The following is a 27,285-nucleotide window of genomic DNA, read 5'->3' as shown; positions in this document are numbered from 1 at the left end:
CGCATGTCCGAAGAAACATTACATTATACTCCTGAACAACACGAGCAATGCTGTGTCGTATTTTCCAAATCCCATTTGAAAGAAAACCAGGATGGTTCCTAAACAAAAGAAAACAAAATCCTCCCGTCTTTGGTGCGGCTAAAACAGAAGTAGTTACTGAAAGATCACGCAGTCTTACTCTGGGTAGTCGTCGGATTCCAGACACAGGTCGGTGGCCACCAAGTTGCACGACTGCGGCTCCGGGTCGTTGTCGGCCGTCTCCAGGCGGTGCTGCGGCCTAGCGGGCAAAGGCCGAAACGTCGTCGGCAGCTGTTGCTGGTGCTGCTCTCCTGTGGCGGGCGTCGGAGGCAGGTCGTGCGGCGCGGGCGGAGGCGGCGGCGGGGGCGGCGTCAGAGGCCGGTGCATCTTCGGCGGCGGCGGAGGTGGTGGCTGGAAGTCTGCCACACAGTACGAAATCATTGTAACAGCCTTGTCGGCAAAAAGGCATATCTGATTTGCTACCGATATGCACACTGTTTGTGTAGAACATGCATAAATGCATTCTAGCATATAACATCAAGATCTACTAAAAATGTGTGTGTGTGTCATCCACATCTCCTCCTAAACTAATGGACCGATTTCACCCAACTTGGTACACACATCCCTTACTACACTCCTGGAAATTGAAATAAGGACACCGTGAATTAATTGTCCCAGGAAGGGGAAACTTTATTGACACATTCCTGGGGTCAGATACATCACATGATCACACTGACAGAACCACAGGCACATAGGCACAGGCAACAGAGCATGCACAATGTCGGCACTAGTACAGTGTGTATCCACCTTTCGCAGCAATGCAGGCTGCTATTCTCCCATGGAGACGATTGTAGAGATGCTGGATGTAGTCCTGTGGAACGGCTTGCCATGCCATTTCCACCTGGCGCCTCAGTTGGACCAGCGTTCGTGCTGGACGTGCAGACCGCGTGAGACGACGCTTCATCCAGTCCCAAACATGCTCAATGGGGGACAGATCCGGAGATCTTGCTGGCCAGGGTAGTTGACTTACACCTTCTAGAGCACGTTAGGTGGCACGGGATACATGCGGACGTGCATTGTCCTATTGGAACAGCAAGTTCCCTTGCTGGTCTAGGAATGGTAGAACGATGGGTTCGATGACGGTTTGGATGTACCGTGCACTATTCAGTGTCCCCTCGACGATCACCAGAGGTGTACGGCCAGTGTAGGAGATCGCTCCCCACACCATGATGCCGGGTGTTGGCCCTGTGTGCTTCGGTCGTATGCAGTCCTGATTGTGGCGCTCACCTGCACGGCGCCAAACACGCATACGACCATCATTGGCACCAAGGCAGAAGCGACTCTCATCGCTGAAGACGACACGCCTCCATTCGTCCCTCCATTCACGCCTGTCGCGACACCACTGGAGGCGGGCTGCACGATATTGGGGCGTGAGCGGAAGACGGCCTAACGGTGTGCGGGACCGTAGCCCAGCTTCATGGAGACGGTTGCGAATGGTCCTCGCCGATACCCCAGGAGCAACAGTGTCCCTAATTTGCTGGGAAGTGGCGGTGCGGTCCCCTACGGCACTGCGTAGGATCGTACGGTCTTGGCGTGCATCCGTGCGTAGCTGCGGTCCGGTCCCAGGTCGACGGGCACGTGCACCTTCCGCCGACCACTGGCGACAACATCGATGTACTGTGGAGACCTCACGCCCCACGTGTTGAGCAATTCGGCGGTACGTCCACCCGGCCTCCCGCATGCCCACTATACGCCCTCGCTCAAAGTCCGTCAACTGCACATACGGTTCACGTCGACGCATTCGCGGCATGCTACCAGTGTTAAAGACTGCGATGGAGCTCCGTATGCCACGGCAAACTGGCTGACAGTGACGGCGGCGGTGCACAAATGCTGCGCATCTAGCGCCATTCGACGGCCAACACCGCGGTTCCTGGTGTGTCCGCTGTGCCGTGCGTGTGATCATTGCTTGTACAGCCCTCTCGCAGTGTCCGGAGTAACTATGGTGGGTCTGACACACCGGTGTCAATGTGTTCTTTTTTCCATTTCCAGGAGTGTATAAGCCAACAATCGCTGTGGGGGTGAAGAAACACCTTCCTGTCATACTCCAGGAGATATGATGTCATATGCAATGAGTTGCCCGAAAAAATGTCGTTTACATTTTACTACTTTTCTGCTAGTAACTCTATTTGCGATAAATTTCGGACACAGTATCCACACATGCCGTTAAATACCCCTATAAAAATGGCTCTAAGCACTATGGGACTTAACATCTGAGGTCATCAGTCCCCTAGACTTAGAACTACTTAAACCTAGCTGACAAAAGGACATCACACACATCCATGCCCGAGGCAGAATTCGAACCTGCGACCGTAGCAGCAGCGCGGCTCCGGACTGAAGCGCCTAGAACCGCTCTGCCACAGCGGCCGACTTGCCCCTACAAAATTATATCATGGTACTACATATAGCTCAGGAAATATGAAGTTATAAAGACGAACATACGCGAAAAACTGCCGCATTTTGCTTGGCGTTTGAATTTATTACTTCTTTGCTACTAACTCTATTCGCGTCGAATTTCGTTGACAGCATCCACATATGCCGCTGAATGTATCTTTGCAAATATGACATTGTACGACTCATAGTTCAAGAGATATGACGTGATAAACGCTGAGATGACTGAAGAAATGCCGCATCGTGCGTGAAGTTTTGATACATTTATTCTTTATCACTAAAACACACTTACAGTCGAGACTGCTTAAGGAAATCCCAGATACCTGTCAGCGCTTTCGACAGTTTTCAACTGTAAACAGCAAACAGCTGCAGGCTTAAACAGCTGCTATTTATACGCCTCTGAAGAGGCGTTGTCATATAGACATTTGCAAAATCGTGTTGTAGACAGGCGAAGCAACTGAGCCCTGCGTACACATATTGTCCGGGATATTACACTACAAAAACAGTTCATTTTTGTTTTAACTTTTAATAGAAAGTTGGCAAAATGAGTACTCTGGGTTTGTAAGCTAGTAATGAATAAAACATCACTGATGAATGGCAAAATTGATTTACGACGCAGTGGAATTCGCAGCTAACAAATTCATCTTCTCGTAATCCATGACGTTCAGCGGTACATCTCAGACACACTGAGTTATCCACGTATTACAGCTGTCAATTATTTATTTATTTCGTGGTTGTGTAAGCTTTCTCGGAGAAGTCAGCCTGTATCCTAAAATCAAACCGATTGAATATATCAGAAGCTTCGTATCTGAAGATAGCGTCTACTTGAAACGATGAAATATCATGTCAGTTGAGTTTTAACGTACAGCTGAAAACCTGAGAAACATATCATCATTTTGTTTTAAGTTTTCATTCTCTGACCAAGTGTTTAGGGTGAGCTGTTTGAGTTGCTGCCCTTGCAGAGCTCAGTTCTTTTCGGCCAAATCCCAGCGAGCTAGGAGTGCAGAAGAGAGATTCCCAAATGGAAATATTTGCATTTGGGACAGGTTTGGGCTTCAGCATTTTCCTTACGAACGAAGAATAACACTCAAAACCTTAGGTCGGAACCAAACGGATGGAGATTTTCATAATTTATTTGTGGGGTAATACAATACAGACACGTTTAATGTATGTTTGTATGTATGTCGTTTTTTTTCTATACTAAGCATTTTCAGCAGCAAGAGATGGAAAAAGCTGTTTAGATCCGTCCCGTTATAAAGCGTCGTTTCTTTTCATGTGAACGACAGGAAAGCTGTTGGTACAATAGAGAGCACAGGGGAGCGAGGGCAATTAGGAATAGGTGGGATGGGTCTAACAGTCTCCGTATGTGCTGTGCAGACAAGAGAAATTTCCTGAAAACCTTTGTCGGAAATGATGGGCAGAAACTACTTTTAACTTATTTGTAGTGCAATATTGTCTAGTGTCCAACGCTAAAATAAATTTTATTATTGTTTTTGTGCGCTCGCACGCGCGCGCGTGTCATATATATATATATATATATATATATATATATATATATATATATATATATATGTGTGTGTGTGTGTGTGTGTGTGTGTGTGTGTGTGTGTGTGTGTGTGTGTATCATGAATGTTCCGCACTGACGTACTTTTCCTTTCGCGCTATTCAACATACATTATTATTGTTATTATTATTATTTAATATTTAGTACCGTGTTATATGCAGGTTTTATGTGATAGTGAATAGTGTACTTTGCGTATACACTCGACACAGAAGCCTAGAACGTGAATGTCACAGTCTGTCTCGATTTTTTAATTGTATTACTGTATTTCACTTATGATGGTAATGTCTACGACGTAGGATGATTATTTATTTTATTTTGATTGACACGACATTGAGAATGATAAAATACTGGGTAACATACAACTTCGTATTATCTGGTGATGATTGGTTGATCGTAACAGAAAAAGAATAGATGGTGACTTAACCAGTAGTTCATTCTGTAGTACTGCCTACCCAGGTGCGGAAGGTGGACCTTAGAGAAGCGCTGCCATCATTCAAATAGTTTAGGCATAGTACTTAGTGGTACAGCTCCTTTCACCTAATTCTGAAGGGTGTTGAGCTGGTCTCGACGTCAGAATTCAGATACATTGGTGGACGAAATACTCTTCCGTGAGGCTTGGAAGCAACTCTCCCAGTCGGTTGCTGCAAATGTTGTTTCACCACCAACTCTAACACTGGTTCTACACAGACGTGCTCTGCGAGAAAATGACACACAATATACTGAGGCTGTTTCTGTTTGTACAGAACATGTCTCAGCAGTGGGGATAACAGAGCCCACTTCAAAGGACGTACTTTATAGTCTATCCATTAATCTTCCCCACAAACGGCCAATAATTTCTTGTCAAATTTCCCCGGGAATTTAGTTTCTCACTTCACATGTAGACCATAGAAACACACACTCTGTCTTAGCTCAGTGATTTACAATTACACTGCAAAACAGTTACCTACTCGAACATGCCAATGTAAAACCAAAGGCGTTCTTATCAAAAGTCTCCAGGCAATTATTCCTCCCCGTTTCGAAACCAGCGGTTATCTAAGTACGAGGGTAAGTAACTAAATAAGTTCAAAACGGGATAGGAGCCATGATAAAGTAACTTTCTGCAACTTATTTATTTCACTTTACTACATTTTAAACATATGCATTCAGAGGGTTATCCCACGTCTCTTCAAGTCTTTGATAGCCTGCAGCAAAGACGTCTTTCGAAAGCAGTCGTAACGAGCGTGTAACCTCTTCCGCTGCAGTATTTTCTTCTTCAAAATGCCAGACAGCGAGATGTGAAAGGGCCCGAACACATGACAGTAACTGAGGGCTATGTCGGGACTGTAAGGCGGATTTTTCAGGAGCTCCTAGTGAAATGTTCTTAATCGCTCCTGCGTTTGTTTTTTTTGAGTGAGGGCGCGGTTTGACATCCGGAAGAAATACTGCCCTTGTCAGGAGGGCACGTCGTTTCCAGGGGAATGGCCTGTCTGAGTTCCCTCAGAGTCGTGCAAACCGACGCGGCATTCACAGTCTCACCGTGAGGCTGGAATTTCATCGGTATAGCAGCTTGACTAATCCAAGACACGACGAGCAAACACTTGTGAGCTCACTGAACTATTTTGTTTTTTGGGACGTAAATTGTTTTCATTCCACAGACGATTGTTCGGTTTCACTTCAAAATTGTGAACCCAAGACTCGCCCCTGAATATAATTCGTGCCATGAAATCCTCGCCGGTCGCTGTGACCGAGCGGTTCTAGCCACTTCAGTCGGAACTGCGTTGCTACTACAGTCGCAGGTTCGAATCCTGCCTCGGGCATGGATGTGTGTGACGTCAAGAAATAGTCCAAATGGCTCTGAGCACTATGGGACTTAACTTCTGAGTCCCCTTGAGCTTAGAACTATTTAAAGCTAACTAGCCTTAGGACATGACACACATACATGACCGAGGCAGGATTCGAACCTGCGAACGTAGCGGTCGCGCGGTTCCAGACTGTAGCGCCTAGAACCGCTCGGCCACCCCGGCCGGCTGTGTGATGTCCTATTTTAGTCATGTTTAACTAGTTCTACATCTAGGGGGCTGATGACCTCAGATGTTATGTCGCATAGTGCTTAGAACCATTTTTTTTTAATCCTCATCTATTTCTGAGTACGAATGAGGTGCTACAAGGACAGACGAATTCCGTTCATTCTGTCTTTCTCAGTCAACACGAGCGGTGCCAACCGTGCCCAAGGTTAACTCATACTGTTCATGCTTGTTGTTGTAAGCAGTTCCATGTGAACAGCCTGCGGCACGTGCTACGTCATGGACCGTCACACGTCGGTCATTACGGAAGATCTGTTCCACACAGTGCACTGTGGTTACAGTTGCCATCGAGGCTTTGTCTTCCCTTATTCTACACCTACATCCCTACACCGTATGGTGCTTGGTACTGGGTACCCTGCATCACTACTACTCATTTCCTGCTACAGTCGCAAACAGGGCGAGGGAAGAACAACTGTCAGTATGCCTCTGTATGAGCCTTGATGTCTCTAATCTCATCTCCACAATATTTGTGTTGCTCGGACCTACCAGCTAGAAATCTAGCAGCCCGCCTCTGGATTTCTTCGTTGCCTCCCTTTGATCCGACTTAGTGTTGATTCCAAACACTGAGACGCACTAGTGTCCTATATGAGGTCTCCATTACAGGTGAATCACATTTCCCTAAAACTCTCCCAGTAAACCGAAGTCGAGTATTCACCTTCTTTATTACCGCCCTCACTTGCTTATTCCATTTCATACTGCTTTGCTACGTTACGCCTAGACATTTAACCTATGTGACTGTCAAGCGGCACACTACTAATGTTGCATTCGAACATTACAGATTTGTTTTTCCTACTCATGTCCATCAATTTACATTTTTCTACATTTACGGATAGCTGCAATTTATCATACCAACCACAAATTTTGTCTAAGTCAACCTGTATTTTCTTACAGCCACTCAACGAATACAGCTTTCCATACACCACAGTATCTTCAGTAAACAAACGCTGATTGCTGCTCACTCTGTCCGCCAGATCGTTTATGTGTATAGAAAATAACAGCGGTCCTATCACACTTCCCTGGTTCACTCCAGAGGATACCCTTGTCTCTGATAAACACTCGCCTCGACATGCTGGGTTCTGTTACTTAAGAAGTCACCGTGGCACTGACCTATCTGGGAACCTTCGTTAACAGTCTGCACTGAGGCACCGTGGCAAATGCTGTAAGGAAATCTAGGACTATGGATCTGCCTGTTGCCCTTCATCCATAGTTCGCAGAATATCATGTGAGAAAACGGCAAACTGAGTTTCGCACGAGCGATGCTTTCTAAAACCGTGTACACAGTTGTTAATCTCCTGGGTCCAACTGAACACCTGTCCGCGATGTACAGTTGACACCATACACTGCACACATCCCAAAACGTACGACCGGACGCTCTTCTTGTCGTTTGCACTCTTTCGTTCTGGGTGCCAGACGACGTTCTGTAGTCTGCCCGATAAACGTGTGTAGCTGGCAGAACATGCGCGCGTATTTTAAACATTGTATAAGGTAAACTGACGTTTGCAACTTATTTATTGACTTACCCTCGACATTTTCTTTCGACTAGTTTGATGCAAACGTGACGATCGCTTCTCTTCATCTTATAGTAGCACCTATACCCATTGCTCTCAAATATTTGTTATATATATTTCAGTTTCTATCTTCTCAAACAATTTTTGTTACAGAAAGCTATGGACGTTATTGCCTAACGTCTTAACTTAGGTCCTGTAATTCTGTCCCTTCTTCTAGTTAGTGTTTCTTAAATATTCTTGTCCTTGCCGGTTCTGAAGAACTCCCCCCCCCCCCCCTCCTTATTTATCACTATACTTAATTTTCAGCAACCTTCCGTGAAACATTTCAGTCGTGTTTCTTCTCCTTTATTCAGTTTTTCTACAATGCATGATTCACTTCCGTACAATGTTGCGCTCTAGAAGTTCATTCTCAGATATGTCTTTCTCAGATTGAGACATAGCATAATCTTAATTGTAGCCGACTTCTTTTAAAGCTGGAGGTCAGAGCTATAGCTATGAACAGACCAGCCGAATAAATCCAACTAATTTTCTTTAAACCACTTTTTGATTTCTTTGTTTTGTGGACAGGAATATGAGCACACCGATGTAAAGAAATTTCAAATTCCAAACTACTGTCACAAATAGAACCAAATTGATAAATGAATTCATAGCAAGGTAACAGAAAAACATTCAATAAACACAGAACACCATTAAAACACGTTTACAAATGGCCAAATAAAAAGAATTACTCAGAAAAATAAGCCCATGTTACATCAATGAACACTTGCATACAGTTAGATGACACAATCAACGTCACCACACAAGGACTAAAAAGAATATGGCAACACACCATGCACACACATCGAAGATGTAGCAACCATACTCAAGAGCACCAAACTACATTGTCTTCAACAAATAATCAAATTTTCCAACATGAAGGACAGCTAATGGATCACTTATTTTGTCCGACTTGCTAACACACTTGTAGTCATGAACAATTTAGAGAGGAAGATTTTCAGGCACATAATAAAACCTGAAAACCATAAATTTATATACTGGTAGTGTTATATCCATGACATAATCTGCCTGAACGACGACTCACATGCGCACATTCATCAACAACACAATAAAATAAGCAACTCACGGCCAAAAATTCACTTACGCTAGAAACAGAAACAGACATCACACTAAATTTTCTGTATCCAACCACACTAAGCTTAAACCATACAAATGACTTCACAATTTTGAGAAAGACGAAACCGCGACACCACCACTCACATTCAGTGAAGCCACCAAATGACACAAATACAAGCAGACTTGAGATTCATGCCCCACAGATAAAACAGAACACCCACAATCAAACTGAACTACTCTCAGGAGCTAAGCGCAACAAAACAAACAGCGGCGGGAACAGTTTTAATACCCACATGATGGAAAAACTAAATCAGTCTCGGGCACACAGTTTTAATCTGCCAGGAAGTTTCATATCCGCGCACACTCTGCTGCAGAGTGAAAATCTCATTCTGGAAACATCCCCCAGGCTGTGGCTAAGCCATGTCTCCGCAATATCTTTTCTTTCAGGAGTGCTAGTTCTGCAAGGTTCGCAGGAGAGCTTCTGTAAAGTTTGGAAGGTAGGAGACGGATACTGGCAGAAGTAAAGCTGTGAGTACCGGGCGTGAGTCGTGCTTCGGTAGCTCAGATGGTAGAGCACTTGCCCGCGAAAGGCAAAGGTCCGGAGTTCGAGTCTCGGTCAGGCACACAGTTTTAATCTGCCAGTAAGTTTCATATCAGCGCACACTCCGCTGCAGAGTGAAAATCTCATTCTGTATGAAGGTGCTTTAATCGCGACTATCGGTTTCACATCAGTACAGACGCACCTTCTGGTTTATCTGTCAAAAGAACAATTCACTGTGTGAGATTTTTGAATGGTAGAAATACAGAATCATAACGTTGTCGCTCAACAAACAGTGACGAGTATTCACGATGGTTATATTTCTATAATGTTTTGGGAAGTTATCCACGTTAAAAGTCAAACCAGAATGGTGCGTTTCATAATAGAATTGAGTACATCCAAGGAAAACCGGGGGAAAACTAATAATGAATGAAACATTACTGTGAGTAGGAATAAAATGCGTGAAAATAACTAACCACTGAATGTATCATAAACTTACAACAGAAGAAATCATTCACATACAGAAGGTATTAGGAGAAGCAAAACATTATAAACGAATACATTTCACAGCGCAGTGATACACTGTTCAACATATTAAAAGGATTTAACAGAACAAAATTCAAATTTGGTGCAAACTAACTTGAGAACAAGAGAATAGTAGCTGGGACTGGACACTCAACAGAAACATTTACATTGTGTTTTGGCAAAGTTGAAAATCGTTATTTAGAAACGAGGTTGTTTAAATTCTTGGGAATGAAGACGAAAAATAATTTGCAAAAGCTAAAAGTAATTAATCACAAATATAGAGGCGAAATGTCTTCAAGAAATAAAATTACGTTGAAATATAAAGCGATATCTCGACAGTCAAATTCACATAGACGTCATTTAGCTGCAGGTGACAAGCTACCAGTACCAGTTAATGTACAGAAGGTATTCCACAACACTACAAGGTAAAATTAAGATGACAACAGCAAATAAAACTGCATGTACTCTTAATATTCATAGATTTATTATCACTTAAATCAGGTTTTTCATTTTACAGTTTTCAGTAAAGAAAACCAACTGACGATGCCATAAGGTGCTGAAACATGTTTGAGCTATATGATAAAAACAGTGTATTGCACAACAGTCGGACATTTTATCCGGTAACCGATCCCTCTTTTAGTCAGGTTGTGCCACAAACACCTTTTTTCCTCTATCTATTCATTATCTCCTGTTTGTTATTCGATCTACCGATCTTATCTTCAGCATTCTTCTGTAACGCCACATTTGAAAAGATCGTAATCTGTTTATTATCAGCGTTTGGTTCAAATGGCTCTGAGCTCTATGGGACTTAACTGCTGAGGTCATCAGTCCCCTAGAACGTGGAACTACTTAAACCTAACTAACCTAAGGACAACACACACATCCATGCCCGAAGCAGGATTCGAACCTGCGAACGTAGCGGTCACACGGCTCCAGACTGTAGCGCCTAGAACCGCTCCGCCACTTAAGCCGGCCATCCTCGTTTGATTTAAATACATGGCTACACTCCAGAAATACCTTCACGAAAGATTTTCTAACACAAATGCTTATCTTCCCATTGTGAGTCCGTATATTACATCCTACTTCGGCCATAATCATTTATTTTTGTTGTCCTTATAGCAAAACTCATCGACTAATTTTATTGTCTCACTTCCTAATTTAATTTAATCAGCATCAAGTAATTTATTTCAACTACATTACATTATTGCTTTTGATGTTCATCTTACAATTTTTTTAAGCCACTAGCCATTTCGTTCCACTGCTTTTCCAATCCCTTTGCTGTCGCTGACAGAATTACAATGTCATCGGCAAACCGCAAAGCTTTTATTTCTTCTTCCTAGAATCTGATTCACTTTCGAAATTTCTACTTGGTTCCGTTCATAGCTTGCGCTTTATACAAACTAAACAACACCGGGAGTTCCTACATTTCTCTGGAACCCAAACTGATTTTCGATTAGGTCGTCTTCTACCACTTTTTCCATTCTTCTATAATATTGTCATGAATGGCTCTCTCAGGGATCTGAACAATTCTAAGAGAGTGTCGTCTACTCCCGGGGCCTTATTTCCACATAGCTCTTTCAATGCTCTGTCAAATTCCGGTGGTAGTATCATACCTCCAGTCTCATCTTCACCAATTTCCTCTTCTCTTTCTGTAACATTATCCTCTAGTTTGTTTCCTTATATAAGTCCTCTGTGTGTGACTTCTGCCCTTCAGCCTCCCCTCCTTTGCTTAGAAGTGACCTGCCATCTGATTTCCGGATATTGTTATGCAGTATAATTTACACTGGAGTGACAAAGGTCATGGGAGATCACTTAATACGCTGTCGGACCACCTTTTGCCCGGCGTACTGAAGCAACTCAATGTGGGATGGACAAGTCACTGGACGTCCATTGCAGAAATGCTGATTCATTACGCCTTTATAGCCACCTATAACTGCGAAAGTGGCCGGCCGCGGTGGTCTCGCGGTTCTAGGCGCGCAGTCCGGAACCGTGCGACTGCTACGGCCGCAGGTTCGAATCCTGCCTCGGGCATGAATGTGTGTGATGTCCTTAGGTTAGTTAGGTTTAAGTTCTAAGTTCTAGGGGACTAATGATCACAGCAGTTGAGTCCCATAGTGCTCAGAGCCATTTGAACCATTTGAACTGCGAAAGTGTTGCGGTGCAAGATTTGGTGCACGAATTGATCTTTCGATTATGTCCTATAAATGTACGATCGCATCCATGTCGGGCGATCTGGGTGGCCAAATTATTCGCTCGATTTGCCCAGAATGTTCTTCAAACCAGTCTCAAACACCTGTAGCATTGTCGTACATAAAAATTCCCTCGTTGTTTGCCTGAAAATGGTCTCCAAGTAGCCGAACATAACCATTCAGTTAATGACCAGTTCAGCTGCACCATGGCACCCAGTGCAGCCTATGTTAACACAGCTCACACTATTATGGAGCCATCACCAGCTTGTACAGTGACTTGTTGACAACTTTTGTCCACGGCTTCGTGAGCTCTGCGCCACACTCGAATCCTGCCATCAGATCTTACCAACTGAAGCCGGAACTCAACTAACCAGGACACGGTTTTCCAGTCGTCTAGGATCCAATCGAAATGGTGAAGAGCTCAGGAGAGGCGCTGCAAGGGACGTCGTGCTGCTATGTCGCACTTCGATTTCTGTTGTTATTTCACGCATTGTTGATTGTCTGTTAGCAGTGACAGCTACAAGCAAACTCCACTGCTCTCGGCCTTAAGTGAAGGCCGTCAGCCACCGCGTTGTCCGTGGTGAGAGGTAATGCCTTAAATTTGCTATCCTCGGCACAGTCTCAACACAGTGGATCTCTGAGTACTGACTGCCCTAACGATTTCCGAAATGGAATGTCCCAGGAGCGTAGCCTCAACTACATTCCGCATTCAAAGTCAGTCAATTCACGTCGAAAACCTTTTCACGTGAATCACCTGAGTACAAATGACAGCTCCAGTTAGCTTCAGCCTGACAGAGACAGATTGGTCTCTGTTGTTCGGTGGAGTCTAAGCTGGTTGGCTATTCCTCCAAGCTGGCGGTGTGTGTGAAATGACATCTCCGACAGAGCCCTGTCCTTTTATACCTTGTTTACGCGATACTACCGCCATCTGTATGTGTGCATATCGCTGTCCCATGACTTTTATCACCTCACTGTAAATGCTCTTGCCACAGCAAGAAGTAACTGATGCACGTCACTTGTTGATGAGCCCTCGCTTTATGAGAAGCAACAATCCCGTGACTTGCGGGAAAGCGAGGACTACGTGACCACCACCTGCAGACTCCAGCACCGCATGGGCGATCGTGATCGTGGGAGCGGCTAAGGGGAGCGTTCTCAGGTCCGCACCAGCTCGTGGGAGCCTCCAGCCGCTAGCTGTTGGCTGCTCAGCGGAACTTCGGCCAGCAGAGAACGGGAAGCCGTAAACCTAGTCTTGCCGGTAGCAGGCGCCCATTACTGCAGCATCACCACCACCACCACCACCTGGTGGGGTTTCCCGCTTGCCAGCGTCCGTTTCAGTGTCAGACCAATGCAACTGACGGACGTAAAGGCAATTACATTGTTTTCCCTTCAAGAAACAGGAAAACTGAGTTTCAAAGTAAAATTTGTAGTCAGTCACGGGAAATCATACTGTCCAGTATCTCCGGTTTCTGTTCTGAGGCTAAGACTGGATAGCATTTTCCGAAACTGCGGGCCATTTGCAACTGAAAACACATCCAACACGCTAGCGCCACTGGACAGGATGTTTCTGCGAGATTTTCATGTACGCTACGATACGTAAATGCTTTACTGTTCATTAGGTGAGTAGGATGAATCTCCAAGTAGACATATTGTTGATGGTAAAATCTTGTAAGTAGTTAGGCCAAGTCATGTTCCTCTTCAATTTCTTCTACACAATCGTCGTTTCGACACCTCTGCTGGGATCTTCATCATGATCTTTTGGTGTTCAAGGCTGGAAGAACACGACGCGACCTAACACCCTAGAAGATTTTACCTACAATGACAACGGTCACGATATCCTGCAGACGCACATAGACACATTTTTGTAGGTATCCAACGTGGCGTCCGCGTCCCCCAAATTGTATGCAGACAGCACATCATCGCCTAGAGTCCTGCTGTACCTGCTTCAACAATCCCCGTGTTGTTCACACAACGTCACCGACCGAGACGAGGCAGAGCTTTAACATTGGACTTGTATTTGAGAGGACGGTGGTTGATATCCCCGTCCGATCATTCACATTTAAGTTTGCATGATCTTATATCTCCCCAGGTGAATGCTGGGAGGGTTCCTTTGAAATCGCACTAGCTATTACCTTCACCATTATTAACCAGTCAAAGTTAATGCTCCATCCTTAACGACCACGTCGTCTTCGTGACCATAATGCACCTCCCCTTTTTTTCATTTTTCTTTCAAATGAAGCGACAGGCAACCATTATTCTTGGCAGGGGTTCCTCTACAGTGCGAGATGTTTTATCTCACTTCCCCCATGACCCACACGTTAATGTCTGATCAGGAGAACGAGCTGGCTGCGAAACGCGAAATATGCCCCTTCCTGCGCATTCATCTTTTAGGGAACATCCGACAAAGGTGTTTAGAGCAAGATGTGCAGAAAGTGCAGAGACTCCGACATGCTGGAACGACTTATCTGGAGCTCCTGTGAACGGGAACGTGTTATGCAGGTCTTGGAGTCACTTGCGCCCATATAGAAAAGTTTTTACTGAGTTTAACGAAGACGATGTTAGCGTGATGTATTCGACGATGCCCTTTGGCTACTCTGTCTAAAGGATCGTTCTAAGAAATACCAAATTAAGATCAACCTGAAGATGCCTAAATAAGGCGAAACGCGTAGTTGAAAAATAAAAAACTAAAATTGCAAACGAAGACTGCTTTTAACCAATACTATTAAGCACTGGTTTGCTGTATGCCACATATGGATTGGAAGAATTTCGACAATTCGACTTCCAGAATTCATTATCTGAAATCTTTTCCTGGAACTGCGAATTCCACCAAGTGTATTTGTCTCCATTTTCAAATTTTTGTGCTTGGTTTACTAAGGAAAAGTGTTTCTGACACTCACTAGTATTTATTGTTAATAATTGATTTTCAGCAAATATAGGGAAGTTCATGCTGATGCAGTTCTTCAAGTTACCTTGTGGCTGGAGCGAGCTAATTGCAGTTAATCGCATTCGCCACATAAGATCAGTGTTTTCAGGCCTTGGGAAATATAGGTAAAGACGATAAAAACATTTGCTTGCACAGATCGAAGCTAGAAGGTACTATACTTTGAGGCCGTATAGTAGGTGGTTTGCAGTACATCTACATGTTCACCATTCAGTTGTGCTATTTTCGACTAATTTCCTCCTGTGTTGCGTAAGATTTTCTATCCCCAGTTGCTATTTGAAAGTCAGATCTCTGGATTAATTTTACAGCTTGGGGGAGTATTTCAAGGACAACCTGTGTACGAAAACTCGTGTCTAGTTTCAAAAGGAGACGCAACTTACAACTTTTATGGCGTTACCACTTGGCGTTTGTCACATTCACAGTTGAAAAGTTCAGTTACATGAACTAAATCATGACTTGACGACTTGAGGCTTAAAACAACAACCGAAATGAAAAATTAACTCTATACGCAGAAGAGCATCTTAACCAATAAAAGTTTTGGGTATGCTTATTAAATGTCTTACTCGGATTAGTCTATACTGACTCCTACTAAAATGTTTACTGTTCCTCCTAAACTTGTTTATATCTAACGTGGCACTCTCCCGATCGTAATTTCTCATGTGTCCATAACTGAACCAAAAGGACGCATAAGAATCGACAATATTTGTGATACTTTTTGGTGTTGTTCGTGGTCCGATGTAACAGAGTCTGGCTAAATAAACAATACATAGTTCAGCTACACCACCCATCTACAACGCCCAGATAAAGAAATCTTCGAACACTGGCCAAAAGTTTGCGCGACACAACAATATGAGAACCCAGTCTTAAAGCAGGAGCAATTTTCTTGAAAATGGCAATAAATGTACTCAGACATACTTTTTACGATGTAAAGTTTTACATCCTTGATAAACTGACAAAACAGTGAAGGGGAAGAGAAAACGAAATGAAACGCCAAACACTTACACGTCATGTGACATCATTATAGTGATTACAAAATCGAGTCAGATTTAGAAAGAATCTGGCAGTATGAGCCCAGTGATCACTATGACGTTGCACGCTGTGTGGCGTGTGTGCATGCAATGATTCGGTTTAGAATGGTGTTATAAAGCAACGGTGTCCTCTCCTGAGAGAAGCTCGCGAGCAAATGTAGACTACAGGCCATTAAAATTGCTACACCACGATGATGACGTGCTATAGACGCTAAATTTAACCGGCAGGAAGAAGGTGCTGCGATATGCAAATGATTAGCTTTTCAGAGAATTCACAGAAGGTTGGCGCCGGTGGCGACACCTATAACGTGCTGACATGAGGAAAAAATGGTTCAAGTATCTCTGACCACTATGGCACTTAACATGTGTGGTCATCAGTCCCCTAGAACTTAGAACTACTTAAACCTAACTAATCTAAGGACATCACACACATTCATGCCCAAGGCAGGATTCGAACCTGCGACCGTAGCTGAACCGTTCGGCCACTGCGGCCGGTCACACATGAGGAAATTTTCCAACCGATCTCTCGTACAAAAACAGCAGTTGACCGGAGTTGCCTAGTTAAACGTTGTTGTGATGCCTCGTGTAAGGAGGAGAAATGCGTACCATCACGTTTCCGACTTTGATAAAGGTCGGATTGTAGCCTACCGTGATTGCGGTTTCTCGTATCGCGACATTTCTGCTCGCGTTGGTCGAGATCCAATGACTGTTAGCAGAATATGGAATCGGTGGCTTCAGGAGGGCAATGCGGAACGCCGTGCAGGATCCCAACGGCCTCTTATCACTAGCAGTCGAGATGACAGGCATCTTATCCGCATGGCTGTAACGGATCGTGCAGCCACGTCTCGATCCCTGAGTCAGCAGATGGGGACGTTTGTAAGACAACAACCATCTGCACTAACAGTTCCACGACGTTTGCAGCAGCATGGACCATCAGCTCGGAGACCATGGCTGCGGTTAGCCTTGACGCTGCATCACAACCAGGAGCGCCTGTTATGGTGTACTCAACGACGAACATGTGTGCACGAATGTCAAAACGTCATTTTTGCGGATGAATACATTATCTGCTTACAGCATCATGATGGCTGCTTCCGTGTTTGGTGACATCGCTGTGAGCGCACATTGGGAGCGTGTATTCGTCATCACCATACTGGCGTATCACCCGGCGTGATGGTATGGGGTACCATTGGTTACACGTCTCGGTCAGCTCCTCTCCGCACTGACGGAACTTTGAACAGTGGACGTTACATTTCAGATGTGTTACGGCCCGTGGCTCTACCCGTCATTCGATCCTTGCGAAACCCTACATTTCAGCAGGATAATGCACGACCGCATATTGCAGGTCCTGTACGGGACTTTCTGGATACAGAAAATGTTCGACTGCTGCCCTGGCCAGCACATTCTCCAGATCTCTCACCAATTGAAAGCATCTGGTCAATGGTGGCCGAGCAATGGGCTCGTCACAATACGCCAGTCACTACTCTTGATGAACTGTGGTATCGTGTTGAAGCTGCATGGGCAGCTGTACCTGTACACTCCAACCAAGCTCTGTTTGACTCAATGACCAGGCCTATCAATGCCGTTATTATGGCCAGAGGTGGTTATTCTGGGTACTGATTTCTCAGGATCTATGCACCCAAACTGCGTGAAAATGTAATCACATGTCAGTTATAGTATAATATATTTGTCCAATGAATACCCGTTTGTCATCTGTATTTCTTCTAGGTGTAGCAATTTTAATGTCCAGTAGTGTAATTGTTCCGTGATATCCTGGATGCTGGAAAGGACCTGACGTCCTAACTAAACTGCTACATGTGCTATCGGCGACAGATCTGGGACATAAGTGCCTCTACATCACGCAGACACATCATAGAGACACGTGCTATGCGTGGACGAGCATTTTCCTGTTGAAAAATGGCACCGTGATACTGTCACATGAGAGTTAACATATGAGTGCTTGGATGGTCGTGATGTACCGTTGTGCTGTCATGAATTCCCTCAGTCACCGACCGTGAACTGAAGTCATACCCCATGGCTCCCCACACCATTACACCAGGAGTAACACCGCTTTGCTTCTCCAAAAGACTGGTACGAGTAGAATGGTGTGACTTATACAGTTGTCCCCATACTCGCTGACGGTGGTCATCCAGAGTATTGCAGAACCGTCGTTCATCGTTGAGCCCAATGCAACGCCGTTCATTAGCAGTCCTTGCTTCCCAGATACGGCGTCACTTCAAACGCCGCCGTTTCTGATGTCGTGTTAAAGGCAGCCTCCATGTGGAACGGTAATTTCCTAGTCTGGCTGCTGCTATTCACCAATCAATGGTGCAGGATCCCACAGAATTATCCGATGGGTCAATTACTTGTCCTCGGATGGGAGGTGCGTATGTGGAGGAGTTACAATGTGCTCGATGCGTAGTAAGGAGACCTTCCCTTATGGGTCTGAGATTTGGTTGGACGCAACCTCGACGATGAGTACGCCTCTCCTCACGGTTCCATGCAGTCCAACAAAGGCTCACAAATCTGCACGATTCGACCAGCCAGTCAAATGCATACCTACAATGAGTTCTTTCAAACTCCGTCAGGTGCTCACACGAATACCCCACATTTCCGTGTCACTCACAGTGATCACTCACTTCACAAAAAAAGACGAAGTCAGATACTGTTATCACTCGATCAAATTCACCGCCTCGCGGAGTATTTCAGGAATAAGCTGTGTTCATAATCTTGTAAAAACACTCGTGTATAGTTTCGAAATATATGTCATAATTCGAATCGAGATAAGCTGCCAACAAGAGTAACGTAGAAGTAAATATCCTCGGAGTAGTGAGGCAACTTATATCACTTAATAAAAGCAAGTATTCCGATCCTGACTGTGTACCATTAGGTTCCTTTCCAGGTATGCTGATGCATTAGCTACATACTTAACAATCATATACAACCGTTAGCACGACGAATGATCCGTACCCAAAGACTGGGAAGTTGCACAGGTCACACCAATACTCAAGAAAGGTAGTAGGAGTAATCCACTAAATTACAAGCCTATACCGTTAACGTCGATATGCAGCAGGACTTCGGTACATAAATTGTGTTCGAACATTGTGAATTACCTCGAAGAAAACGGTCTATTGACACACAGTCAACATGGCTTTAGAAAACATCGTTTCTGTCAAACACAGCTATCTCTTTATTCACATGAAGTGTTGAGTGCTATTGACAAGGGATTTCAAATTTATTCCCTATTTCTAGATTGACACTGTACCACACAAGCGAATCGTAGTGAAATTGCGTGCTTCTGGAATATGGTCGCAGTCATGTGACTGGATTTGTGATTTCCTGTCAGAGAGGTCACAGTTCGTAGTAACTGACGGAAAGTCATCGAGTAAAACAGGAGTGATTTCTGGTGTTCCCCACGGTAGTCGTATAGGCCCTTTGCTGTTCCTTATCGATATAAACGATTTGGGAATCAATCTTAGCAGTCGTCTTCGGTTGTTTGAGATGACGCTGTCGTTTATCGACTAATAAAGTCAACTGCCAAACGATTTAGAAAAGATATCTGAATGATGCGAAAAGTGGCAGTTGACCTTAAATGACGAAAAGTGTGAGGTTCAAAATGGCTCTGATCACTATGGGACTCAACTGCTGTGGTCATCAGTCCCCTATAACTTAGAACTACTTAAACCTAACTAACCTAAGGACATCACACACATCCATGCCCGAGGCAGGATTCGAACCTGCGACCGTATCAGTCGCACGGTTCCGGACTGCGCGCCTAGAACCGCGAGACCACCGCGGCCGGCCAAGTGTGAGGTCACCCACATCAGTGCTAAAAGGAACTCGTTAAACTTCAGTTACACGATAAATCAGTCAAATCTAAAAGCCGTAAATTCAACTAAATGCCTAGGTATTAGAATTACGAACAACGTAAATTGGAAGGAACACATAGAAAATGTTGTGGGGGAAGGCTAACCAAAGACTGCGTTTTATTGGCAGGACACTTAGAAAATGCAACAGAGCTACGACAGAGATTGCCTACACTACGTTTGTCCGTCCTCTTTTAGAATACTGTTGCGTGGTGTGGGATCCTTACCAGATAGGACTAACGGAGTACATCGAAAAAGTTCAAAGAAAAGCAGCACGTTCTGTATTATTGTGAAATACTGGAGAGAGTGTCACAGAAATGATACAGGATTCGGGTTGGACATCATTAAAAGAAAGACGTTTTCGTTGCGACGGAATCTTCACACGAAATTCCAACCACCAGCTTTCTCCTGCGAATGCGAAAATATTTTGTTGACACCGACCTACATAGGTAGGAACTATCACCACGATAAAATAAGAGAAATCAGAGCTCGTACTGAAAGATATAGGTGTCATTCTTTCCGCGCTCTATACGAGTTTGGAACAATAGAGAATTGTGAAGGTGGTTAGATGTACCCTCTGCCAAGCACTTGAGTGTGATTTGCAGTTTATGCACGTAAATGTAGAACATCTGACGCTATTAAGGTCTCCTATACACGTTTCCAGGCCTCGTAGCAACACTTAGTACGAAAAACACTTTCATGCTCTAGTGGACGCTATGCCTGTCACAGAGGATTTACATCCTCGCCGGTATTGTGTAGGTATATGAACTTACATTGACATCCGACTGTCTGTTCCGGGTGCTTCAGTTTCTTCTGTCAGGGATTGTACTTTTGGAAGCACACTATTGAGAGCACGAACAGGAAAGAAACAGAAAATTTCCCCAAATAAAAAACTAGCGCAATGAGGACAGCAGTTAGATACATGAGCCTTTATGGGGAGGCATGCCATCCTACGCACCGACTGCATATGGAGAAGTGACGAACAATTTTGGGAAAGGACTGGCGTAAAGTGACACTGATACACTGCTAGATGCAGTGCTTGTAACTTGTGGACCACACATGTAGATGCAGATGCAGATGCAGAACTCACCGGTAGTGACGAGGCCGTTCCTCCTGTTGTTCCCTGGTGGTGGGGGCAGGTCCACCGGCGGCGGCACTGGTCTGGTCAGCGGGGGCGGCGGGGGTGGCGACCGGCGGGAGCCGCTGGGGCCGCCGCCCATCCGTCGCCTCAGCTCCTGAGCCTGCGGCGCTCCTCCCACCTGTAACGCCAGCGTTTCAGTATCCTACGACGCCGGTATGCATTTGGAAGCAGAGATTGCAGCGGTAAACGAGTCAGCGCCCTCAGATCACGCCCACACGAGGCGCCAGCTGGACCTACCCTCCAGCAAACAGACGTTGGCCACCTACCGCCGGCTTTAGACTACCGTTCATTTCAACAAGCTGGCACTCCACTGTCTCTACATGAAGTCTTCGATCTCGCACCATTCCAGTTCCAGCCCAACAACCTGGCATTCTTACGAGGGATGTTTAGAAAGGTTGTTCCGATCGATCAAGAAACGGAAACCAATGTGAAAATCTAATAAAGCTTTGCACATGTGTATTCGACAATGTCTCTAGTATCCCTGTCGGTTGCATCGCTTCGCTCTTTTCAATTCTGAGCGCATGGTGAGTACATAAAGATGCTTAGAAAATAGTCTCCCGCCAAGTACGAGGTCCTGGTGAGAGATTTCGCCTGATGTTGTGCGGCCAACATTACATAATTGTCATACGGTGCCTACTTCGTGACAATTCTCGGTCGCAATCTGCGGGGTCAATGAAAATGCTCCTTCACCATTTTCGATGGGAAGTGTTTGATCACCCGCGCTGTACCTCCCTCTGTGTTTCATCTCAGCTCACATTAACTACTTGCTATGAAGACAACATTTTCGCACAGACAACGAGCTATAGATGAGCGTAGAGAATTGGCGGGAAGCACAGGCGGCTGCCTTCTATGACGAGGGTATCGGAAAGTTGGTACGACGGTGAGGCAGATGTTCTAGCTGTGACGGCGACTATGTAAAGAAGGAGCTACAAGGTAGAGCCAAACAAATAAGACATTCCTGATCACCAATGTAGTTTCCATTTCGCGATTGGTCGGAACTTATTTTCATGCCACCTCTTTTTTTAATACCATCGTCTCTCCCCTTCCACCACCAAGGTCCAAAGCCACAACAATGAAAATCTCCCATTATATTTTTAGTCATTAAACCAAGGAGGCCAGACGTCGTCATTTTCTGGGGACAGTCCTCAATTTTCATGCTTTGCCCTCAGTTCCTTTGATACTGATCGAGGATAACAAATCTCCTCAACTTCTTATTCTCTCTCCTCAGTTTTCATGCTTTTCCCTCATTCCTTTAAAACTGATTGAGGATAACCAGTGTCCTCAATATCTTATACTTTGTCCTCAATTTTAGAAATTTCCCAAAATAATTGCAGCAGGAAGAATGTGCTGAAAATCTTAAAGTAGAACTCAGTTGAATACACAGTGAAACGCCAAAGAAACTGGTACACGCAAGTGTATTCAAATACATAGAGATGCAAACAGGCAGAATACTGTGTTGCGGTCGGCAACGCCTCTATAAGACAAAAAATGTCTGACGCAGTTGTTAGGTCGGTTACTGCTGCTACAATGGCAGATTATCAAGACTGAAGTGAGTTTGAAAGTGGAGTTGATATTTGGCGCACGAGCGACGGGACACAGCATCTCCGAGATAGCGATGAACAGGGGATTTTTCCGTACGACCATTTGACGAGTGTACCGTGAATATCAAGAATCCGGTAAAACATCAAATCTCCGACATCCTGCAAGAACGGGACCAACGACGACTGGAGAGAACCGTTCGACGTGATATAAGTGCAACCCTTTCGTAAATTCCTGAAGATTTCAATGCTGGGCAATCAACAATTGTCAGCGTGAGAACCATTCAATGAAACGTCATTGATATGAGCCTTCGGAACCGAAGGTCCCCTCGTGTACCCTCGATGACTGCACGACAAAGGCTTTACGCCTCGCCTTGGCCCGTCAGTACCGACATTGGGCTGCTGATGGCTGAAAACATGTTGCCTGGTCGGACGAGTCTCGTTTCACATTGTATCGAGCGGATGGACGTATAAGGGTACGAAGACAACATCATGAATCCACGCAACCTGCGTGTCAGCAGGGGACTGTTCAAGCTGCTGGAGGCACATAATGAGCTGCTGAGAAAACGACCCCTTTTTTACCAGATGTAGAGTACATTATGTTTATTACGTGGATGAATATGATTAGTGTTGGCGTAGTTTACTGCTGGGTTTATTGTTTAATGTAGCTATTAGAAGTTTCCTCTTCATAAAAATCTGGTACCATAGCAACAGCCTTTTTCCACTCACTACGCCGAACGACGTACGCCGGGCGAAGTAGTGGCATAGGGGGCAGATGTAGTTAATAAAGAACCGTCTTGTGCTTTACTAGTCAGTCGCTACCACAAATAGTTTATTGCCACATTATATTGCTGCTTACAGATTGTTATGTGTGGAAAATAAGCTCTTGTTGGAGTAACGTAGACTGATGATGGAATACTGACTTTATACTGCACTGCACCTTGTAATTAATCCCATGCAAGTTGAGACGCTAGTGGTAATATTCGGCAGGTAACACCTAATCATAGCAAATATTGCGAGATCAGACACAGATGTGTAGCTTATTACTGGAGTACGGACTGAGTAGTGGTCATAGAGTTACATCTTAATACCATATGAAGCTGAGTTCGACGTGATTGTATTAGCAAGATCATGTCTGAGCAGCTAATGCTCTCTTCTGTTCAAGTCGTAGTCATTCCAGACTTTAAATAAATGTTTTCAAATCTGCGTGTACGTAAGTGAATTCGCATTACAAATGTCATTTGTTTTAGTTAATCGTTAAATAATAATGTTAGGAATTTAGGGTTATGTAGCCAGTAAACATGTAGAGAGTCCCTGAGACCACTGTATTTTGTACTTGGCGGCTTTAGTTAATAATTAACAATAAGTACTACTCATTTAGCGACATTACCCAGTGTTGGTATCCTCTCTACCATGAGCTTCTGACTAACTGCCTGTTCCTAAACTGCGCACAGTGCTCAATTCTATAGGGTGAGCGAATAAATTGATGTTTCTAAAGAGCCGTTCTGCTCGTGTTCTTTAATAACACTATATTTGTTGCGAGCTTTGCTGTCTGCTAATAAAGTAATGAAAACGTGTTGAGTTGTATACCGGAGGTGTCACACAGTATACGAGCGAGTACTTTGACTCATACGTCCGGCTGAACTTTTTCTGTTATTCTAGTATATAATGACAGTGCTCAATACTGTGAGAAGAAAAATAAATTTAAAAAAAGGAATTCAGTTCTACAGAGATATGGAAAAGATGAACTGCGCATATGAGATGTTCAAGGTTTAGCAATGAAAAATATCACACAGGGAGTAACATAGCAACCAAGAGTTAACAGTAAACAGTTTAAGGAATACAGAAAAAATGGGTAATCACATAGTAAGTACGGGAGAGTTCAGTAATGAACTTGAGTTCGACGTCCAGGAAATACGAGTGTGGCAATGTAAAGGGACGCGACTGGACCGTCGTCTGGTCGAATAAACAAACCTGGATCAACCTTTCAAAGAACCAGAAAAGCTCACCGAACTCAGTAATATCGTGAGTTTTGTGTTGGTCTTGGTTCCACTTTCCTCGAACTTACCCTGGATGAAGACCAACCAGAAGGTCTGGGAGAAAGCCCGGACGCACTTTAAGGTGCAAACCTGCTGTCTGGTTAGCGCCCGCATTGTGGCCATTCGCATCTTGCCAGTAGCCGGATGCCTTAGGCACACTGTTGTATGCACACAGAAAGCCGCTTTCTAAGCAAGACCGCACGCTGGGACCCGAACACCCACATCTCTTACTATTCTCACGAGGAACAATACATCCCAAACAACTTGTTCAAAGCTACATTTCCAGGGGCCAATACAGCATACACTTCTGTCCGAAAACATCCGAATTTCGTTACCTTTTTTAGGGTTCCGTAACCCAACCGGTAAAAAAGGAATCTTTATATAATCACATTGCTTTTCGTCCCTCTATCTGTCTGTCTGTCTGTCTGTACGACTGTTCAAAACCCTCTTTCTCAGGAACGTGTAGAGTACGAAGTCAAAGTATATCTTACACAATCAGATCTACGGTTTCTTGGCGATGTGAAAAAGAGGAGCTACTAAGTCAGTGGAATCAAAAGCTACGGCCATTTATGTAACATACTTTGATAAGTTAACTTACAATGTCTAAATTTGCCAAGAAGCCAGGTTGCACAGTACAGCCAACAGAAGGAAGCCCGAAATCGTTGATTTGTAAATGTATTACTTGAAAAAAAATTGTGATTTTTTATGAGACTGTCTGTTCGTCCGTCTGTTAAGAACTCTTTTTCTCAGGAACGAGTAGACGTATCAAGATGAATTTTTTCTCATATACCAAGGCCTATGGTCCCTTGGCGGTATAGAAAAGCTGGCTTCTAAGTCAATACAGTCAAAAGATACAGCTATTTATATCACACGCTTCGATACTCGCAAACACTTATTATACTACTGTTCATTAAAACTGCTACGCCAAAAACAAATACAAATGATAAACGGGTATTCATTGGACAAAGATATTATACTAGAACTAGCATGTGATTACATTTTCACGCAATTTGGGTGCATATGTCCTGAGAAATCAGTACCCAGAACAACCAACCCTGGACGTAATAACGGCCTTGATACGCCTGGGCATTGAGTCAAACAGAGCTTGGATGGCGTGTACAGGTACAGCTGCGCATCCAGCTTCAACACGATACCACAGTTCATCAAGAGTAGTGACTGGCCTATTGTGACGAGCCCATTGCTCGGCCACCATTGACCAGATGCTTTCAATTGGTGAGAGATCTGGAGAATGTGCTGGCCAGGCAGCAGCCGAACATTTTCTGTGTCCAGAAAGGCCCGTACAGAAACTCCAACATGCGGTCGTGCATTATCCTGCTGAAATGTAGGGTTTCGCAGGGATCGAATGAAGGGTAGAGCACCGGGTCGTAACACATCTCAAATGTAACGTCCACGTGATACGCCAGTATGGCGATGACGAATACACGATTCCAATGTGCGTTCACCACGATGTCGCCAAACACGGATGCGGCCATCACGATGCTGTAAACAGAACCTGGATTCATCCAAAAAATGCTGTTTTGCCATTTTTGCACCCAGGTTCGTCGTTGAGTACACCATCACAGGCGCTCCTGTCTGTGATGCAGGGTCAAGGGTAACCACAGCCATGGTCTCCGAGCTGATAGTCCATGCTGCTGCATACGTTGTCGAACTGTTCGTGCAGATGGTTGTTGTCTTGCAAAAGTCCCCCTCTGTTGACTCAGGGATCGAGACGTGGCTGCACGATCCTTTACAGCCATGCGGATAAGATGCCTGTCATCTCGACTGCTAGTGATACGAGGCCGTTGGGATCCACCTCGGCGTTCCGTATTACCCTCCTGAAGCCACCGATTCCATATTCTGCTAACAGTCATTGGATCTCGACCATCGCGAGCAGCAATGTCGCGATACGATAAACCGAAATCGCGATAGGCTACAATCCGACCTTTATCAATGTCGGAAACGTGTTGGTACGCATTTCTACTCCTTGCACGAGGCATCACAACAACGTTTCACCAGGCAACGCCGGTCAACTGTTGTTTGTGTATGAGAAATCGGTTGGAAACTTTCGTCTTGTCAGCACGCTGTAGGTGTCGCCACCGGCGCTAATCTTGTGTTAATGCCCTGAAAAGCTAATGATTTGGATATCACAGCATCTTCTTCCTGACGGTTAAATTCGGCGTCTATAGCACGTCATCTTCATGGTGGAGCAATTTTAATGGCCAGTACTGTAAAACTTACAGACTACTTCCCCTTGAAGTTGCACTGTACAAGTGTAGGAACAAAATAAGAAAATTGTTAATTTATAATTATATCACGCGAAAAAATATTCATTTTGTGATTTGTTATCGACTTCAGATTTAAAAATTAAAACATTCTCGAAAATCTTGTAATCCCCAAGACAGATCTCTTGCTAGTAGCAATGTCGATAACCGGGAGAAATCGTTGAGATCCTCGATTCCCGGAATGGATGCACTGCCTGCATACATGAGTAAGTTCATGCGAAGCCATCAGTGCACGAGTCCTCTTGGCACGTCGCCAGTTTGTTTCTGTCTTTACTTCTTACTTGTGGTCTAACTTCCTCAGTGTCATTTTCCAGCGAGAAACGATTACAGCCAGCCGCGGTGGTCTCGCGGTTAAGGCGCTCAGTCCGGAACCGCGTGACTGCTACGGTCGCAGGTTCGAATCCTGCCTCGGGCATGGATGTGTGTGATGTCCTTAGGTTAGTTAGGTTTAAGTAGTTCTGAGTTCTAAGGGACTGATGACCACAGATGT

The 27,285-nt window shown here is 44.6% G+C and overlaps 1 protein-coding gene across 3 annotated transcripts in view; it reads right to left on the bottom strand.

The window, feature by feature from the left end:
• The window catches only part of LOC126284333 (neurotrophin 1), a 180,255-nt gene that overhangs the window by 60,507 nt on the left and 92,463 nt on the right, over nt 1-27,285 (bottom strand). For 2 of the 3 annotated variants that reach the window (XM_049983180.1, XM_049983183.1), the window contains exons 4-5: nt 20,886-21,054; nt 179-437 (exon numbers count right to left, since the gene is read on the bottom strand). In XM_049983180.1, the coding sequence (XP_049839137.1) occupies nt 179-437; nt 20,886-21,054 (428 nt within the window). Of the gene's footprint in view, nt 1-178; nt 438-20,885; nt 21,057-27,285 lie in introns of all 3 variants that reach the window. The other variant, XM_049983182.1, reaches the window with a different exon arrangement.

Source organism: Schistocerca gregaria, chromosome 8, assembly GCF_023897955.1.
Source record: "Schistocerca gregaria isolate iqSchGreg1 chromosome 8, iqSchGreg1.2, whole genome shotgun sequence".
NCBI lineage: Eukaryota > Metazoa > Arthropoda > Insecta > Orthoptera > Acrididae > Schistocerca > Schistocerca gregaria.
Note: the sequence above shows the minus strand (reverse complement) of the source record. Positions and strands in the feature narration are given on the sequence as shown.